Source organism: Podarcis liolepis (assembly GCF_965112155.1).
Source record: "Podarcis liolepis genome assembly, chromosome: 8".
Taxonomy (NCBI): domain Eukaryota; kingdom Metazoa; phylum Chordata; class Lepidosauria; order Squamata; family Lacertidae; genus Podarcis; species Podarcis liolepis.
In genome coordinates this window covers 48,943-68,712 of record NC_139560.1, presented here as the reverse complement: position 1 = coordinate 68,712, position 19,770 = coordinate 48,943, and the positions used below count along the sequence as shown (strand labels likewise).

At 51.9% G+C, this 19,770-nt stretch overlaps 2 protein-coding genes across 3 annotated transcripts; one reads left to right on the top strand and one right to left on the bottom strand.

Annotated features, from left to right (window-relative positions):
* Positions 1–1,525: 1,525 nt before the first annotated feature.
* Positions 1,526–13,393, top strand: MAPK15 (mitogen-activated protein kinase 15). 2 transcript variants are annotated; one of them, XM_083517833.1, is made up of 14 exons: positions 1,526–1,690; positions 1,881–1,979; positions 2,498–2,527; positions 3,823–3,913; positions 5,052–5,182; positions 5,524–5,687; positions 6,850–6,989; positions 7,628–7,685; positions 7,840–7,977; positions 8,186–8,291; positions 9,795–10,059; positions 11,452–11,606; positions 12,088–12,231; positions 12,771–13,393. In XM_083517833.1, exons 1-14 carry the CDS (start codon positions 1,619–1,621, stop codon positions 12,993–12,995), a joined length of 1,818 nt encoding a protein of 605 aa, XP_083373959.1. In that variant the 5' UTR covers positions 1,526–1,618; the 3' UTR covers positions 12,996–13,393. The 2 variants fall into 2 exon arrangements, with proteins under 2 accessions (XP_083373959.1, XP_083373958.1); XM_083517832.1 differs by having other exon boundaries at positions 12,085–12,231.
* Positions 13,394–14,163: 770 nt separating this feature from the next.
* CCDC166 (coiled-coil domain containing 166) lies at positions 14,164–18,398 on the bottom strand. The gene is made up of 2 exons (XM_083517834.1): positions 18,268–18,398; positions 14,164–15,818 (listed from the first exon to the last, which is right to left on the bottom strand). Exon 2 carries the CDS (start codon positions 15,788–15,790, stop codon positions 14,744–14,746), a length of 1,047 nt encoding a protein of 348 aa, XP_083373960.1. The 5' UTR covers positions 15,791–15,818; positions 18,268–18,398; the 3' UTR covers positions 14,164–14,743.
* Positions 18,399–19,770: the final 1,372 nt, after the last annotated feature.

Here is a 19,770-nt window from a genome sequence, read left to right as displayed (position 1 = left end):
CCTCCACATGCAGCTGCTGGGTGACCTTGGGCCAGTCACGCTTCTCTGAAGTCTCTCAGCCCCACTCACCTCACAGAGTGTTTGTTGTGGGGGAGGAAGGTAAAGGAGAATGTTAGCCGCTTTGAGACTCCTTAAAGGGAGTGAAAGGCGAGATATCAAATCCAAATCCAATTCAACAAGTATTTACTTAGACAACTGGCAAGGAAGTCCAAAGAGACTTTACTTCCGAAGAGGAAACTTCTCAAAAATCAGAAGGTGAAAGGCAAGCAGGTCACAGGCAGTGAGGCTTCGGAGTCCCAGTTGCTGGAAACTGCAAGAGGGGACAGATTCTCTTGCGCTTGGTCATGCTTGCGGGTTTCTGATGATGGGCGCCTGTGTGGCTACTGTGAGAACAGCATGCCGGACTAGATGGGCCTCCTTTAGCCTGACCCGGCAGCAGACTATTCTGTATGGGACGCTGGGGGCGCTGGAAGGTCATCAGTTTGAATCCTGTTGCTTTGTCCCAGCTCCTGCCAACCTAGCAGCTCCAAAGCATCCCAGCGCCAGGAGACGGGCACTGCTGTGGTGTCCCATGGTGCCAGAAGCGCTTCAGTCCTGCTGGCCCCTTGACCCGGAAGGCTCTGCGGACAAATGCCAGTTCCATCAGCCTGACAGTGGAGAGGAGCTCTGCACCCCACAGTCGAATTCAAATGGACTTAACCGCCCAGGGGTCCTTTAAAGGGTAAAGGGACCCCTGACCTTGAGCTTAATCCAGCCCCGGGCTCCTGGGAGGAGGCGTTGCTGGGTTTGTTTCTGGCCTGATCCAGCAGGGGCTCTTTGTGTTCCTGAAGATCGGAAGCACTTTGAAAAGGCCTCTTAAAAGATCAAGTATCAAAGTAACACGCTGTCTTTCTCTGTCTCTCTCAAACACACACACACAATCGCTGTCAGCCATACGTAAGGCTCTCCATTAAGGACAAGCTCTAAGATAAAGGTAAAGGGACCCCTGACCGTTAGGTCCAGTCGTGGACGACTCTGGGGTTGCGGCGCTCATCTCGCTTTACTGGCCAAGGGAGCCGGCGTACAGCTTCCGGGTCATGTGGCCAGCATGACTAAGCCGCTTCTGGTGAACCAGAACAGCGCACGGAAACGACGTTTACCTTCCCGCCAGAGCGGTACCTATTTATCTACTTGCACCTTGACGTGCTTTCAAACTGCTAGGTTGGCAGGAGCTGGGACCGAGCAACGGGAGCTCAGCCCGTCATTGCGGGGATTCGAACCCTGCTCGGCAAGCCCTAGGCTCTGGGGTTTAGCCCACAGCGCCACCCGCGCCCCTTGCCTTTGCCCCACTATGTACAGGCGGGGGGGGGGGAGTGGTGTTCACAAGCACAAGGGCAGAGGCTCAGCCGGCCAGGCGAGACCCGAGCCGGGAGGAGCCCGGGACAAGAGGATGCCAGCGCGGCTGATGAGCGGCGTCAGGGGGCGGGGCGAGAGCGGGCCCTGGAGAGGCTCTCTCGGCGATTGGCGCCCGCGAGGGGTCAGAGGGCGAGGGGGCGGGGAAGGACGCTGCGTCTCGCGCACGCGCTCTCCCGCCTCGGCGTTTCCATGGCAGCCGCAGCCAACGGGCCGCCGGGCGAAAATGAGCGCAGCCGCCGAAGTGGAGGAGCAGGTGGCGCGGCGCTACGAGATCAAGCGGCGCCTCGGCAAGGGGGTGCGTGGGGCGGGGGGGTCGGGCGGGGGGGGTCGCCGCCTGGAGGACAAGCCCCCCTAACCCCCCCCCTTCTCAGCGCGGGCCGAGCCAGGAGTTCAGAGGCCCCCGCCTTCCTATTGATTAACTTGAGGGGGCGCTGCCGCCTTTGGCCACGCCCCTGACGCCCCCTCTTCGCCCCCCCCCCCCGCAGGCCTACGGGATCGTCTGGAAGGCCGTCGATCGCAAGACGGGCGCCGTCGTGGCCGTCAAGAAAATCTTCGACGCCTTCCGGAACCGGACTGACGCTCAGGTGAAGCGCCCCCCCCCCGCCCCCGGGAGACGCCCGGCAGGGGCTCGACTAGATGACCCCCGGGGTCCCTTCCGGGAGAGAGAAAGGGAGAGACAGAGGCTTATCGCCTTAGAGATCGGGAGGAGCTGAAGGGCTCGGGCGCCTGAGGCTCTGGGGCGGCCAGACCTTGGTTCGGGCCGGGAGAGTCGTGTATTTTTGCCTGGGAAACAAACGACCCTCTGAGGGAGTCGAGGAGGGACGAGAAGGACAGCTGCTGCTGCAGCAGCGTCTTAGAGCTCTTTTTAACAATCCCAAGGCTCAAATAAATAATAATATATTATTATTCTTGCAGTTACTATTGTATATAGAATCGTGGTTATTATTACTAAGTGATAATGATAATCCCCAGCTTGGCAAATATGGCTGCAGGGCACAGAACATGGGGGGCATGGTGGGACGTTGATGTGCTTATTGCATGACTTTACTGGGACCCTGAGAAGCTACTCCGTCCTCAGCCAATGGGATGTGTTTTTTTTCAGAGAACCTTCCGGGAGATTATGTTCCTTCAGGTAAGCAATGACTGTCTCTTGGCTTCGGCTTCTCCCAGAATGCCCTTTTGTCTGCATGTCACTGGGGACAACACTGGATTTCTGTGGCTACACATGTATTTGTTACAGGGAAATTGGAAGGGGGGTGAGAGACACCCCCCCACGAGCCTTGCCTCTCCACACCAGAGACAAAGAGTCTCCGCTACACAAATTTTCACTCACACAGGTACCACAGAGATATTTCCCTGCCTATTACCAAGCTTTTTATGCTTTTGAACCAACTTTCACGTTAAACAAGTACATGATTGACTTGAGTGGTAATTAAAGCAATATACAATCATAGAATCTTAGAGTTGGAAGGGACCCCAGGGTCATCTAGTCCAACCCCCTGCAATGCAGGAACCTCACCTAAAGCATCCATGACAGGTGGTCATCCAACCTCTGTTTAGAAACTTCCAAGGAAGCAGAGTCCACAACCTCTTATGGGAGTCTGTTCCACTGCTGAGAAGCTTACTGTCAGAAAGTATTTCCAAATGTTTAGTCGGAATCTCCTTTCTTGTCACTTGACGCCATTGGTTTGAGTCCTACCCTCCAGAGCAGGAGAAAACAAGCAGGCTCCCTCTTCCATGTGACAGCCCTTAAGATATTTGAAGATGGCTATCGCATCCCTTCTCAGTGTCCTCTTTCCAGGTTAAACATACCAAGCTCCTTCAACCGTTCCTTATAAGGCTTGGCTTCTAGATCCTTGAGCATCTTGGCTGCCCTCCTCTGCACATATTCCAGCTTGTCAACATCCTTCTTAAATTGTGGTGCCCAGAATTGGACACAGTATTCTCAGAAAGGTGTCTGAAACACCCTCTGTTGTAGCTTTCCCCAACTTGGTGCCCTCCAGATGTTGTTGGAGTCAAACTCCTTTCACCATCCCTGATCATTGCCCAGGCTGGCTGCTGTGGTTGATGGGAGCTGGAGTTCAACAACATCTGGAGTGCACCAGGTTGGGGAAGACCACATTACAATTGTCAAGCATATTCGCTTTGGCAGAATATTTATTACACCAAAGTTGGATTTAGAAAACCATCTTGCTGCAGATGAGTAACCAAGACTTGAGGAGGGTACCTTCTCATGGGAACACCTGTGAGTCAGTGCCAGGCTCTTTCGCTGCAGCCGCCAGATGAGTCTTCCTGCATGCAAACAGCGACTCAACCCACAGTCCCAGTGGTGGTTTTCTGTTTAGAGTATGTTGGGCTCTGCCAGCAAGCTCTGTGAAGAGTCCTCAAGAGCAGCCGCCATTGATGGGCAGGTCTTTCTTCCTGCAGGAATTTGGAGAGCATCCAAACATCATCAGACTCTTGAATGTCATCCGAGCTCAGAATGACAAGGACATCTACCTGGTTTTTGAGTCTATGGGTGAGTTTTTCCTGGCTGTAACTGAGGCTTCCTTCTTGTGGAGAGGACCTTGACAATGAGGAGCAGGAAGCCAGAGTAAAAGTGCATGTTGAGCAGAACATTATGAGTGCAGGATGAATGCTCCCAAGGGAGGGAAGGCTGAAAGCAGCTGGCCCACAGGCTTGTAAGCAAACAGCCCACCAAGGCCAAAGGGGGAGATGCCAAAAGGAAGGTCCCCCTTGGGTGGCTCTTTGGGAATAGCGAGGGCAGGGCTCCCCCTTCTGTGATTGTGACATGGAGGAGTCTTCCCTGAGTGGGAGGCAGGCACTGCAGAGTCTGTGCTAAGTCTCTGTGTGCGCAACTCAGTCTCACGCTGTGAGTGGGGGCTGAGGGGAGCTGTCGCTCTGGTGAGCACTTCAATCAGTGGCTCTTTGCTACACACATGAATAGCTAGGAAACAGCTACGTCTGGTGCAAGTATAGTAGCAGCATGGTGGGGGTGTTGGAGTAAACATGGCTAGGGGCATGAACATCCTGTTACTGGCTATCCATAAGTTATACCTGGGGTGGGGGGAGACCCGTGGATGGTTTACAGGGGGTCCTAATGGATGACCTCTCTCAAGGGGGAAGCAGGGGGAGTGTGGCCCTGTTGCCACTGTTGGATCTCTCAGTGGCCTTTGATGCAATTGACCGCAATACCTCCTGGCATTCCTCCCTGGATTGAGAGCTGGAGGCACTGCTTTGCAGTGGTTCCACTCCTACCTGCATGGCTAGTCTAGGAGAGTCTCCTTGGGGCACTGTGTGTCTACCTCCCAACCCCTTAGCTGTGCAATGCCACAGGGCACTATTTTATCCCCAATGCTATTTAACATTTTCATGAAGGCGTTGGGAGCAATCATCTGGAAGTTGGGGGCACAGGGTCATCACTACACTGATGACACCCAACTCCATTTTGCTGTTAAATCTGCTCACCGGTTGTCATTCAGAGTCCTGGGTTAAGCTCTGAGATATTTGTGACCCTCTTAGCTGAAACTTTTGGGTAGTCCTTGCAGGCCTGGGTTTGGAGGCGGTCTAGCAGAAGGGCCAGGGTTTGTGGTCTTGGGCTGAATGGTCAAGGCAGTGCCAGGCACCCACTGCTTCTCTGCTGTTCCCCGTTTCAGAGACCGACTTGCATGCGGTGATCAAGAAGGGAAATTTACTGAAAGATATTCATAAGTGTTACATCCTGTATCAGCTGTTAAAAGCCACCAAGTTCATCCACTCAGGAAACGTCATTCATAGGGACCAGAAGGTACATGTGTGGGAAGGACTTGGGCTCCAGCCATACGTTGAATTAAGGGGGGGGGTGTGAAATGCTGTAGTGGGTGGGTCTCCCTCGTTCCATTTTCTCTTTTATTACATTATTGCACCTCCTTCCAAACAGCTCAGGAGTCATACTTGGTTCTTTCTTTGCCTGTGACGTAGGTTGGTTTGAGAGAGAGTAACTGGCTCTGGATCACCCAGTGCATTCCCTGGGCAAGCAGGGATTGAACTTGGGAGTCCCTGCTTGTAACCTAGGACTCTAACCACCACACAGACAGGATGGCTGATTCTTGTGTTCTTTCACTCCCCTGATACCTTTTCCACATGCAGCCTTCAAACATCCTGCTGGATGCAGACTGCTTTGTCAAGTTGTGTGACTTTGGACTGGCCCGTTCCCTGTGTCAGATCCACCAGGATCACGACAGCCCTGCCCTGACGGAGTATGTTGCTACTCGCTGGTACCGGGCCCCTGAGATTCTGCTTTCCTCTCACAGGTAAGGAGGGTGCCTCAGGAGCCTCGGAGAGGCTGAGGAGCTTGAGTCTGTGGCTGCTACTCACAGCCTCCCATCCTCACTTCCTCGCCTTTGAGACAGGTGAGGCTGTGCAGGGACTGGGCTGGTGCCTGGAGGCAGCGATAGGCAGGCAGGCTGGCTGAGGGCCAACGGATAGAAGGTGAATCTTGGCAAGGCAATGGGAGTGGGGGGTCCTGTGTCAGGGAGTTGGGGAGCCAGCCTGTTCTCAATGGAGCTGCCCACTCCTGAAGTAGCAGCGTGGTGGCTTGGCAGTCCTCCTTGGTCTGGATTTGCCACCATTGCTCCTCCTGGGTTGAGCTGCCTTTGCCACACTCTGGTGACCCCTCAGCCGGACTCTTGTCATGCTGGGTGCAATGTGCTGTTGCTGGCTTTGCAGGTGGCATGCCAATCCAGAGCCGTGGCACCTCCCCTTGGGGAGCTGAGCTGGCTGCCTGCTTGCTGTTGGCTCCACATGAGTGTGTTAGTCCCAAAGCAAGAGGACCCAAGTCCCTAGAAGTCAGTCTGTTCTCACATTGGCCCAGCCAGGCCTTGCAGTTGGTGGGGCAGGCCATTCAGATGTCCCATCAATGGGCGTGGCTTGGTGCCCAGTGGTGGTGGACCAGGCCTTCTCTGCAGTGCCCTGACCAGAGGAACTCCCTCCCTCATGGAGATGGTGACCCCCCCTCCCATCTGTCAGAAGGTGAATGAAAATGCTCTTCTTCACACCAGCTTTGTGGTGAAGACTGTGGAAGGAACGTTGCAATTAAAGTGCAGCTGAACTGTTTTAATTCTTGAACAGTTTTACTGCTTTTGATTTTATATGTCGCTTCGTGATCTTTTGTGCTTTGCCCTGATGAAAGGTGGTCTAGAAAAACAATGGGGGCACTAGTGGCATTGGGGTGCCAGTCCAGATCCAGCCCCAAAGTATCCCTTGTTTGGTGGGGGCCTGAAGTGAGCAACGTTTTGCCAGTACACAAACACCAGGGAATAGGAGTGATGTGGAAGGAAGAAAGGGAAAGGAAGGAAGCAGGATCAGGCACATCTTCAGGGCATCAGGTCTGGATATCTGTGTTGAGGGATGCCAGGAGCCCTTGGATGTCTGACTCTTGAGGCCCAACATGGATGTCTTCTTCCTTGCTTGCAGCTACACGAAGGGTGTGGACATGTGGAGCCTGGGCTGCATCTTGGGCGAGATGCTCCTGGGGAAGCCTCTCTTCCCTGGCACATCCACAGTCAACCAGCTAGAGCAGATTCTGCGTGTTGTTCCTGCTCCCTCCCCAGAAGGTGAGAAGGTTTCGCGGGGGAGGAGAGCCAGCTCAAGGAAAGGGGGACCTTTGGAAGTTCTGTGGGTGCTGCCGAGAGTGTGGCAAAGGAGTGAAAAGGTGCCAGCCCCCTTTCCGGCTGCAGCTACAGAACTATACTTTGAAGCCAGCACCAAAAGAACTCAGGTCCATGTGGGACTGCCTTTGGGGCTGCTGGTGCAGAATGTGATGGCTAGAATGCTGATGGGGAGATCTGGTTGAGAGCATGTGACACCCTTGTTAAAAGAGCTGCACTGGCTGCCCATCTGCTGCCCAGAGAGATTCAAGGTCCCTGAAGTACTTGGGTCCAGGGTGCCTCAGGCATCGCCTCAACCCTTAGAACCCAGCTCAGTCACTGAGATCATATGCAGGAACATCTATGGTCATTCCATGAACTGGTGAGGCTAATTTTGCAACACCTGTGTCATTGGCCCAGTCCTGAGGGGCTGGTTGACTCCCAGGGCCCCCCTCTGCAGCCCTGCGCTCCTGCTGCTGCACTGTGTGTGGTGTTCCGCTGGGAAGGAGGCAGAGAGCAAGCAGAGGACGGGTGAGCGGCACTTCCCTGGCTGAAGCGCCTGCCTCCCGTCCTGGTGAGGTTGACTGACTGCCTTGCTGTTGCAGATGTGGCTGCCTTCCACTCCGACTACAGAGCCTCCATTATCGGCCGACTGAGCTGCCAGTGAGTGTCTTGTCCTTCCCTTCCGTTCAGGGTGGGGGCTTGAGCAGCCAGTTGCTCACGGTCCTGCTGAGAACACGCCCTCCAGGGCTGGGTGGGGTGGTCTGTCTGTTGCTTGCAGGTGGGGAGCTGCTGTGTGCCTTTTCTCCAACTGCAGGCCACAGGTGGCTTTTGAGGAGCTTCTGCCCACCTCCACCCCCACCCAAGCCCTGGACCTTCTGAAACGGCTCCTGGTATTCAACCCTGAGAAGCGACTGACGGCGGAACAGGCATTGGAGCACCCCTACGTGCGACGGTGAGTGTCTTGAGGACTGGCTTGCAGTGGAGGCATCCTGGCCTGTGCTGGGTGGGGGGTTGCCCATCTTCTGAAGGGTCAGGCAGACATGCTTGGGCAAGTTGCAGCCCATGGGCCAGCTGGTCAGGTCCTGGTGCTTGGCCAAGGGCCAGCGTCTCTCCCTGGTGCCAGCCGAAGGATCTTGTCTCACTCCGTGTGCTCTTGGCAGGTTCCACTGCCCCAGCAAAGAGCCTGCTCTGGACTGCAGTGTGGTCCTCCCCCTGGATGATGATGTGCAGCTCTCTGTGGCTGAGTATCGCAATAAGCTCTATGAGGTAAGACTCCTCGTGCACCCCTAAGGCTGAATGGGCTGCTGGCGCCCTTGACCTGTGGTCACCACGGCATCCTCCAAAGGGACTTGGGTGGGTAGCGACTGTGCATGCCAACCTTGTGCATGGCTCTTCTGGCATGTGCAGCCTCTGCTGAGTCTCCAGCAGAAAGGAGTTCCAAGGGTTGAGGGGCAGCCACTGAGAAGGCCTCCTGCAGGTCCGCCTCTGTGCTTAGCCCCAGCAGGTCAGGGGGTGGAAATGAGCCTAGGGCACTTTGGCCCATCTTGCTGCCTACCCTGACAGGCCCCTTCACCTGTCTTCTTCCTGGACCTTTGCGGTTGAGATGAAACATGCACCAGACCTTTTCTTTCTCTTGCTTAAACCTGCTTGAATTGGTCTTTTCCTGCCACAAGTTTCTTCTACTCAATATTCCTAGCATCACATGAGTTGGGAGAAATCCAGGTCATCTAGGCTGTCCCCTCTCTGCTCAGTGGAATGGTTGCCTGTCCTCTCCTTAAGTATTTCCACTGCCAATGCATTTCTGTACCTGCCATCAAATTTGCAGATGACACCAAACTGGGAGGGGTGGCTAACACCCCAGAGGACAGGATCACACTTCAAAACGACCTTGACAGATTAGAGAACTGGGCCAAAACAAACAAGATGAACTTTAACAGGGAGAAATGTAAAGTATTGCACTTGGGCAAAAAAAATGAGAGGCACAAATACAAGATGGGTGACACCTGGCTTGAGAGCAGTACATGTGAAAAGGATCTAGGAGTCTTGGTTGACCACAAACTTGACATGAGCCAACAGTGTGACGCGGCAGCTAAAAAGGCCAATGCAATTCTGGGCTGCATCAATAGGAGTATAGCATCTAGATCAAGGGAAGTAATAGTGCCACTGTATTCTGCTCTGGTCAGACCTCACCTGGAGTACTGTGTCCAGTTCTGGGCACCACAGTTCAAGAAGGACACTGACAAACTGGAACGTGTCCAGAGGAGGGCAACCAAAATGGTCAAAGGCCTGGAAACGATGCCTTATGAGGAACGGCTAAGGGAGCTGGGCATGTTTAGCCTGGAGAAGAGGAGGATAAGGGGTGATATGATAGCCATGTTCAAATATATAAAAGGATGTCATATAGAGGAGGGAGAAAGGTTGTTTTCTGCTGCTCCAGAGAAGCGGACACGGAGCAATGGATCCAAACTACAAGAAAGAAGATTCCACCTAAACATTGGGAAGAACTTCCTGACAGCAAGAGCTGTTTGACAGTGGAATTTGCTGCCAAGGAGTGTGGTGGAGTCTCCTACTTTGGAGGTCTTTAAGCAGAGGCTTGACAACCATATGTCAGGAGTGCTCTGATGGTGTTTCCTGCTTGGCAGGGGGTTGGACTCGATGGCCCTTGGGGTCTATTCCAACTCTATGATTCTATGATCCAGCGAAAGAAAGTTCTTATCTGCTCTTGCCATACTAGTGATTTGAAACCTGATCAGATCTTCTTCTTTGCAGATGATCTTGGAAAGGAAGGCCAGGAACCGCCACCCTCAAAAGCATCAGCAGCCCCAAAATGAGAACCTCCAGCCCAGTCCCCCTCCCAAAACGCGCTGTGAGGCACAAGGGGTGTCACCGCCCCTCCCATCAAGGGGCTCCCCCCAGTTGTTGGCACCTTGTGAAGCTTCCCAGCAGAGGGCAAAGGAGACCAGGAGCCTTGGCCGCCTCAGGCCAGGGATCACACCCCCCCTGTGCAGTCCCGCCAGCCACCTGACCAGCCACGGTAGGTGTCCCCTTGCAACTGGGGTGAATGGGACGGACCCAGAGCCCCTTCCTCCGGCTTGTGAGGCTGGCCAGCCTCTTGTGAGATCGCTGAGAGAGGCGGGTGGAGGGGGGGGACTGGGGGGCTCCAGCCCTCCCCAGCCAGCTTCCACCACGAGGTGGTGCTTGAGAAGCCTCCAGCCGCAGGGTTTCTGTGAGGCCAGGAAATAGAGGAGGGCAGCTGAGCGGTATCCCAGGACTCCCACTAGTCAAAGGCTATTGAGGGAGGAATTTGTCATACTTGTGGAGGAAAACCTTAAACACGTTGCAGAGTTCCCCAAAATAGACCAGAGGCAATAGTACTTCATTCAGCAGAGCTTTCCTTGTGCTGAAGGCAAATATAGCACAATGGTTATCAAATCCAATACAATCAGGATTGGCTCAGTCCATGCAAAATCCAGTTGCAGCATTTATAAACTTAGCACATAATAAGACTAAACCTTAGCACTAAGCATCCTATGTACAGAAACAGAAACACCACACCAGAAAGAAGAGAGAGAGAAAAGAAAAGAAGAGTAAAACCCAGGCTCCTTCTGGCCTATAGTTATAGCCAGCATGACCTTAATTGGAAGAGAACTAATTCAAAGCAGCTGTACTCAGCTTCTCTGAAGGTATAACCCAAACAATCATTAACCCTTCTGCCTCTTCTTCTCACACACAGAGAAGCTTCTAGTAGCTTCTAGAATTAATCAGAATACAAAAAAGGAAAGATCTTTACAAATGAGATCCATACTTTCTGCACTAAGAAATGCAAACTGACAGAATTGGCTTGCCTTCTAGGGTAGGAAAGGCTCACTGGAAGGAGGAGACCAGGAGCAGAGGGTGCCTGGGGCGGGGGGGGGTGCAAAAAGAACCCCTGCACCTCAGGAAGCCTTGCCCTTGTCCTGTCTGGGCATCTCTAGTGCCAGGAGAAGCTCGGGGTGGGCGTTCTGGCAGGACAGGCTGTGATGAGTTGATTGGCAGGCGCTATCTCGTCCTTTTATTCTGTTTAGTGTAATAATTCAATTGTGTGTATGTTAGCAGAGTGCAAATTTTAAAAGTGAAATAATGCTATAGGGATTTCCCCCCTGGCTTGGCTTTCTGGGTTGCCTGATCTGCCTTACAAAGACCTTGGGGTTCCTGCTGACCATCTTTCCTCTGCCAGCCCAGGAAGGACCTTTGCTCAGGCTGGCTCAGAATAAGTTGCTTGGATGCCATCGTCCTTTGCCAAAATAGCAAAGGTGGTGCCCAATGGAGAACCAAGAGAGGAGCCTCCCCCAGCCCCCGGTGGATCATTCCAGTCTGCCTGGGGCACTGAGCCTTCTCTGTGGCCTTTTCCTTCCTGAGTGTTGTGATTCAGGCTCTCTCATTTCAGCACATAGCCTGGCTCCCAGCAACATGGCCAGGAATCGCTCTGCACCACTCCTGCAGCGGCCGGCTGCTGCCCTCAGCCAGAAAGTGGGGAAGCAGGCACTCACCGTACCAGCCAGCAGCCCACCCCCTGCAGCAGCTCCTCAGACTATCCATGGCGTGAGTAACTTGGTTGTTCTCTTCCTCTTCTTCCAGTGCGCAGCCCCTTCAGAGCAGGCGGCCAGCTGGCCAGCTGCAGGAGCCACGCACAAAGCAGCTCTCCAGCAACACTGACACTCCAGCTGCTGCAGAATGAGCCCACCTGCCTCCCTCTCTCCCCCACCCCACCCCTACCACGCTAGGGAGGCAAGGGAGATGCAGTGAGGTCTCCGCCTCTTGGGCTCACTGCCTGCTAAATGCCAAGCCGCTTCTCCAAAGCCCTTCTGCCCCAGCACACGGCCCCACCTGCAGCATGGGGGTCATGAAGCATCTCTGCCTTGTGGCAGGAGGGTGTATGGGTGGCGAGGGGCAGCTTGATCCTTTCTCAGTGATGGCCGTTGTTATGGGAAATCTCCTCCCAGTTGCTGCAGCTGCTTTGCTTCCCCCTTCTCTACTCGTGAGTCAGGCAAGGTTCAGACTCCACTTTGCTTTGCTTCAGCAGGTGCCCAAAGGCCTGGAGGTGGGGAGAGGCCAGGCAGCCTCCTTCCCCAGGCCCCTTTCACTGTGTGCTCAAGCCCAGGAGGCGGCTCTTCACCACCACCTGATGAGGAAGGAGGGCTCCCCCAGGAAGGCGGCTGCTGGCCTGGTGAGTGAAATGGAGCCTCTTTCCTGCCCCCCCCAACACTTCGTTCCTAGCTTGGGGTCCTTGTGTGAAAGAAGCCGCTAGTCCAAGAGCTCAACCAGCCAGGTGGGCTGCAGGTGGAGTGGGCAGTCAGGGTGGGCTACAGGTGGATCTGGGGAAAGGCTGCAAGTTGATTCCTGATGGCTTCTAAGGCTGGGAGAGCTTTGTGCAAAGCAGGCAGGGGTGAGGAACTGAAGAAGGCAGACTATGCTCCTCTACGTGGAGCAGCAACCGGTTTGACAGGTCTGGGACTCCAGCCGTGACCGTGGCTGCAGCTGACTCCTCTGACCCTGGGCTGCTTATAAGGTGCAGCTGTCTGGCCAGCTCCAGCTCTCCAGTCCAAGACTGGTCAGGAAGCAAAGGGGCTGAGTCTTGGGAGCCGCCGGGTTCAGCTCAGACCTTTCCAGTTGTCCCAAATGGTATGTTGAGGGATGCTCCCTGTCCCACCAAGTGTTCCTGCTCCCATCTGCAGTGCCCCCACAGCTCTCCTGTCTCTTTTGCAGAATCCAGGGAGCGCCGAGGTCCACAGCAGGGAAGCTCGCTCATTTCTTAAGCCCAGTAAGAAGATGTTCCGGGCTACAGCAAACGTGGGAATGGCTGGGGACCCAAAGGCCTGCCTGGGCAGTTACTCCCAGTCCTATGGGACCATCTGCAAGTCTGCTCTTCAGAGTCTGCCTGTATCAGACACTTGCCAGCAGGCAATAGACCACAACACCCAGCAGCTTTGACCTTCCCAGCCCAGCTCAGCCTGCTCCCAAACTGCAGAGCCAATCCTGCAACTGCCCAGGGCCTGAAAGGTGGAGGGAGGGAAGACGGGCAACCGCCTACCCTGCCACTCAGGACAGTTGAGCGCAGGGTGCTCTTGCTGCAGTCTCTGCTCCCCTGACTAAGACCTGCTTCTCTTCCCCATTTCAAGCCCTGAGTGTAAAACCACTCTGGGAACCACCAGAGACAGAGAAAGTGCTGGCCGAGACCCCTGACCCTCCTCCCTGTGTGCCTTTGGGGTCCTGGGCCACCTGCCAACGCCTTTCTGCACTCTCCTCTCTGTGCCCATGGCTACAGCCTGTGGACTTATTCTTGTAAGGGTTTTTAATAAAAGGAGTCTTTTAAAAACATCTTGAAATAATCCATGAGAAAGGACTCTTTCTTGGTTATCTGCTGTAGAGGGGAATAAATACAATAATTTTGATTTCTGCTCTAAGGCTGAACAGCTGGAGCTGTCCCCACATTTCTGGGTGTTGGTGCATCTGGATTCTGAACTGCTATTTGTGTGTGTGCAGAGGGACAATGTCCAGGGGAAAAACATGCCCCAATAGTGAACCACAAACTTCCCACAGGAAATCAATTGCTCCTCCATTACACTGGATTTTCTTTTTAATTGTTAGCTGTTTGGTTATTATTTTAATAGAAAAGCAAGGTACAAGTAATTCAACTAAACTGAGTGTGCCCAAAGTGTTTTGCACACTCATGGGATGGGGTCAGACTGGCATCTGGGTGTTACCTCCCCCCCCCCCCCGGTCTTCTTAGGCCCAGGCTGAGCCAGATGCCACTGCCTTGCTCCCAGCCCCCTGACTCACCCAGGGGCTTCTACTGCTTGGGGCTGAGGCCAGGCTCTTTAGGAAACGAGCTGCTGCACTGGGAAACTTGGGGGCTGTCAAAATGAGACCTGGAAGGGCTTGCACCTGGCACCTTTAGGCTGCAATCCTACAACTCCCTTCTGTGCACATTGGGACCTGCATTTAAGGAGAGCGGCCTGGGCGTGTGCTATCAGAAGTAAGCCTCTGTGTTTGGGAGCAGGCACACTTGCACACCGGCACTACTGAGTCAAAGCTGTTTCTGAGATCCTTTCCCTAACCAGACTACGTGTCCATCAATGTGTCACCAAGGAGACAGAGGCTGGGAAAGTGACATTTATTTTATATATTTCTGTGTCACACTTTAGCACAAAAATTCCCAAGGAAACTTACAACAAGAACAAAACAGTAAGAACAAAAATAACACTAAGACAACCAACAAGCTAAACATTTAAAACTCTGCACAAAGACCAGCGATGTTGCTGCCCTCCCCTGCTGACAGGAGGGCTGTGTGCCTGGCACTGCTTCTGCCCCTTTCTGTTGCCATCTTGACTTGGCCGTTGACCTGGGCTTTGCCTCTCTGAGAGGAATCAGCAGCAGTCACAATTCCTCAGGGGGCTTGCCTGGTAGCAGTGGGACAACTCAGCCCTGGGGCCAGGTGCTGGGACCAAGGGTGTCATCTCGAGGCCATGTGAGGGATGCTTAGCAGCTGCACAGGGCCTGGGGCTTAGCTGGCTCTGTGGAAGAGGACCCTGGTTGGCATGAGATGCACCTTGTATGACTGGACTGCCTGCAGCACAGGATTGACCCTGGAACATGTTTAAGGGGTATGTTACCTTATCCATATACCTTCTTGGTAGTGAAAGTAGGAGAAACGGGAAGCTGCCATCTCCAGCTCCAGCTCACTGGTATTTTGTAGGGAGTGAGGCACTGGGAATCCTAAGTAATGGCAAGCTCTCTTGAGCCTCTTGGACACCTGGCTGCAACCTTGGGACCTGTTCCCCGCCTGTGAGAAACCTGGAGCTGATTTCCTGCGTGGCAATGACTCTGCTCCTATCCGGTGTGGTACATCTGAAGCTGGTGCCACTGGGGATGAGCAGCCGAGCCCCTCGATGCCTAAGCCACCTGCGCAAGCGGGCAAGGTCTTGCCGGTACTGGTGCTCTCGCAGCAGCAGCTGCTGCTGCGCCTTCAGGTGAAGCACAAGGGATTTCAGCACTTTGGCCTCTCTGATGAGCTCCACAAGCTCATGACGCAGGCGCCGGTTGTCAGCTTTCACCTGCTTAGTGTGCCGGATGAGGCTGCGCACGGCTTCCTTTTCAGCCAGCCTCGCCAGAGCCTGGATCCTCAGCTGAGCTTGCATCTCATAGTCTGTCACCTGCTGTACATGTTCACTCTTGAGCTTGTGCATTTGCTCCGTGTGCAGCACTTTCATGACCAGCAGCTCCTTCTCCAGGTCCCGGATCCGCGTCAGCAGCTGGAATTGCAGCTCCTGGTAAGGCTGCAGTGCTTCAATTTCCTTGTTCACGAGGGAGAGCTTTGTCTCCATCTCTATCAGCTGGGACCTCACATCCCTCTCCTTTTCCTGGTACTCAGTGGTCAGCTTTGCCTTCTGCTTCCGGATCTGGATTAAGTCTGAGAGATTCTGGTCATTCAGAGAAATGATGGCGTTCTGGTTGCGGAGGGTGCGTCTGTTTATGTAGGAGATGTAGACTTTGTTGATATCTCGGATCTTTTGGGCTTCCTTGTCCAGGAACTCGTTTTCCCACTGAAAGTTCCTCACACGCTGAGTGTATGTTTTGATGTGCTCTGTCAAGGTTTCAAATTCCTTCTGCAGGTATATCTCCCTCTCACTGACGTATGGCAGGGAACTTGTTTGCCCCTTGGCTGCATCCTTGGCTTTCTTCTTGGCTTTCTTCTTCGGTTTGGTGTTTTTCTTCTTTGGTGGCATCTTGGGCTAAGGGGTCGGATTCTAGACACTGCCAAATGTGATTATTGTTACTGTAAAAGTTGAATTGTTCTTACTAAACTAAAAAGCTCCCCAAACTCTTGCCTCATAGGGGAGTTGTTCCATTCCCTTGATCACATTGCTTTCCCTTTTCCAACTCTAAAATATCATTTCCGTGGGGAGTGACCGGTAGTCAAAGTATGGTTGCACCATAGATTTGTATAATGGCAATATGAAATTGGCAGTTTTACTTCCAATTCCTTTCCTAATGATCTCTAGCATAAATGCACACTAGGTAAAGACAAATACATGGAACTACCTGCTGTGACCCCCACGGTCTTGATCTTGGTTCACCAGTGCCAGTTCAGACCCCATTAGCCTATACGTGAAATTAAGATTCCCCCCCCCCACATACATCCCTTTAGACTTTTCTTATTTTCTCTTATTATTAATTAAAATTATACACCACCAACCATCACAGGGTGGTTTACAACATAAAAACACAAAATACATAACATAATAGCAATCCTGCTTCTGAATGACAATGTCCATCAACTTTGGGGGGATTCGGCTCCCTAAAATATTTTACGGTGAGCTGAAGGGACCTTGGCCCCTAGAAGTTGGCTCCTTTGCTCCACAAGGAAAGCAATATCAAAAGCTGAACTGCACCCGCCAGGTTAATCTGGCACTTTTAAATGCCAATAAAGGAGATTGATGATACAAATCAATTTGATCCATACTTGCATGCCAAACTCACGTTGTGGGGAAACCTTATATTAAAAATTGATAAAAAGATGGTAATATGGAAAAACTGGATGGAAGCAGGTATATTACCTCTGGACCAACTGATAGATGAGGAACATGAGTTTTATACTTATGCTGTTTTAAGATGGGGCTCAGTGGCAGTACTTTCAGGTACAGCATCTCCTAACAAGTCTGTTTGGGCCACAACTTTCTCAATTTCTGAGACACCTGTGATATTGAGCAATTGAGTAATTCACTTGAAACAAAAAAAGCCTGCAATTACTTTTTATAGAGACTTACTAACCATAAATAAGTTTGATATCCAGATCTTAAGAAATGAATGAAATAAAGAATTAGAAATTTCAATATTACCTAGACAATGGGAAAGTATTTTAGCTGCTATACCCATGGTATCAATGGATCTTAACTTAAGACTTATACAGCAGAACATAATATTTAGAATCTATTGGACTCCTTTACATCTGTATAAAAAATGATTTGCTAAGATTGCTTTATGCTGGAGATGTGTTAAGGACCATGCCTCCCTGAAACATATGTTTATACAGTGTTCTATACTTAATTTTGGGAGAAAGTGCTGGATTTTATAAATATGACTTCAGAAAAAAACCTAAATTTTTCAGCAGAGAATATTCTTCCGAACCATATGAGTTAACTATATGGAAATCTAAACCACTGAGCCTCTTGGGCTTGCTGATCAGAAGGTCGGCAGTTCGAATCCCCGCGACGGGGTGAGCTCCTGTTGCTCTGTCCCAGCTCCTGACAACCTAGCAGTTTGAAAGCATGCCAGTGCAAGTAGATAAATAGGTATCGCTGTTGCGGGAAGGTAAATGACGTTTCTGTGCACTCTGGTTTCTGTCACGGTGTCCTGTTGCACCAGAAGCGGTTTAGTCCTGCTGGCCACATGACCCGGAAAGCTGTCTGCAGACGAACCCTGGCTCCCTCGGCCTGAAGCAAGTTGAGCGCTGCAACCCCAGAGTCGTCTTTAACTGGACTTAACCGTCCAGGGGTCCTTTACCTTTTTTACACTGTGGATTCATGCACAGCTTTTTAAAAAATGGGTTTGGCAAAATGCATTCCCCCCCCCTTTATTGGAATTGGGGATTTGAACCACCGACCTTCTGATTGGCAAGCCCAAGAGGTTCAGTGGTTTAGACCACAATGCCGCCCACACCCCACACCCCGGTCCCTAATCAACCGTGTAATGGAATGGGGGAAAGAGGCAAAGTGGAGCTCCAGCTCTAGCAGCAGAAGCAGTTTCTGTTTCACAGTTCCATTTTATTCTGAACTATTCAGACATAATTTGGAGGACTGGGCTTGGTTGTAAGCACCACCACACTTTAGGTAGGGTTGTAACAGAGAAACTGAAGCAGATTCAGAAAAGGAGAAGAAAGTTGGTCAAAGATGTGCAAAACATATTAGAAAAGGTTGAGGAAACTGGCTTTGTTTAGTCTGCTGTAGACTTGGGGAGGAGAGGCAGGAGAGCAACCTTCAGGTACTTGAAGGGCCATTCTCATAAAGAGGTCAAAACCTTGCTCTCTAGTGTCACTCTCCCCACAGGAGAAGGCAGCACTGGGTCTAATGGTCTTCAATCTCACAATTGATGGTTGGGCTGGAGTTCAAAGGGATTCCTATGGGCTGCCTAGGACTGCAGTTGTTCTTGTGTGGAAATAGAGTGACTCCCACAAACGCAGCAAACCAGTGGGTGTCTCACTAACCTGGGTGCTATGATTGCCTCTCTTATCCCCAACTCTTGCCTGGCACACCTCCGTGATGACCAGAGGAGAGGCTGTAGAAAATGCACAGGAAGCTGCAGTTGGCTGACAACCACTGGGCATCGTTGGAAAGTGGGTTGTTTCCATGGCGATGGAACACTGACATAACTGACCTTGTCCAGCACTGCCAGCTGGCCTTGTGGCCCAACTCTAGGCTTTGCCTAGGCTGCTGTTACAAATGTGTCAGAAGTGGTGGAGGGCAACAGAGGCCTTGGCACCAAGAGAAGGCAGTGTACCATGCAGGACATGCTGAACTCTTTAGTGTCTCCAATTCAGAAAGGGGTCTTTCTGTCTACCATGTTTTTTGGAAGCTCATCCCCACACAATCCTCCCTCAAAATAAAACAGGCTCAGTGTCTTTAAAAATCACTGGCATTTTTTTTAAGGGAAAGGTTTCTGATCTCCCCGCTTCTTGAGCCATTTCTACCAAAGTTCACAAGAATTGTATGCTGAACTTCAACTCCAGTAAATTACTCCAGAACCAAAACTCACAGTCAATTTCTCAACACTAACAGCACAGGAGTCCAACAAAAAAGCTGGAAGGTGCCATGCTGGCAAATGTCACATCAGATCAGAGAACCAGGAGCCAAGGGCTGTGAAAGGCCTTCCAAAGAGCCAAGCCCATTGAGGCTTTGTGGAGGGCTAGACCTTCGCTGAGGTCTCACAGGGTTAATGTTCCTCCCTCACCTCACTAAGCTGAGTTGCAGCCTGGCTGGTCTCTGGCCCCACCTACCCTGCCCTCCACAAATCCACTTGTTTCCTAGACCTTCTTGGAGGTCCCAATTTCTGCCTCTAGGTGGAAGTTAGTGCCCCCCCCCCATTTCTTGTTTCTGTCTGCACAGCCTTGGCTGCTGTGTGCAGTGGGCAGGGGCCTCCTCCACTAGGGAGCATACTCAAGGAGTTCTTTGTCCCTCAGATAAGGTGGCCAGAGTTCATAGCCTATCTGAGAAGAGAGTTAACACTTTTTGTCACTTGCTCAGCTTCCACAGCCAGTCCAGATGAGTTTTCTGGGAAAGACACTGGGGAGTGGAGTCATTGGGCAGTGACCTGAGAGACAGAATTATTATTTTTTCCCCTTAAAATGATTTAGACTTAAAAAGCAAAAGCAAATTTTATTTTCTCTCTGAGTTGGTACTCACGTATGATTATTAGAAAATCTTAATACCTTGAAATGCTAAGGTCTAGAGAGCAAAATCATAAAAGAAGTGGAAAACCTCAGGGTCCCTTACCTAAGAGATCTACAGCAAACCTTTTTAGAACTAAAATATCCACCTGATGAAGTTAAACAACAGCTCAACAAAGCCAGACTGATAACTTGCTGCAAGACCGACCCCAAAGAGAAAGTAACAGAGCACCACTAGTAATCACATACAGCTCCCAAGTTAAAACAGTTCAATGCATCATCAGAGATCTACAACCTCTCCTAGACAATGACAGTTCTCTTTCT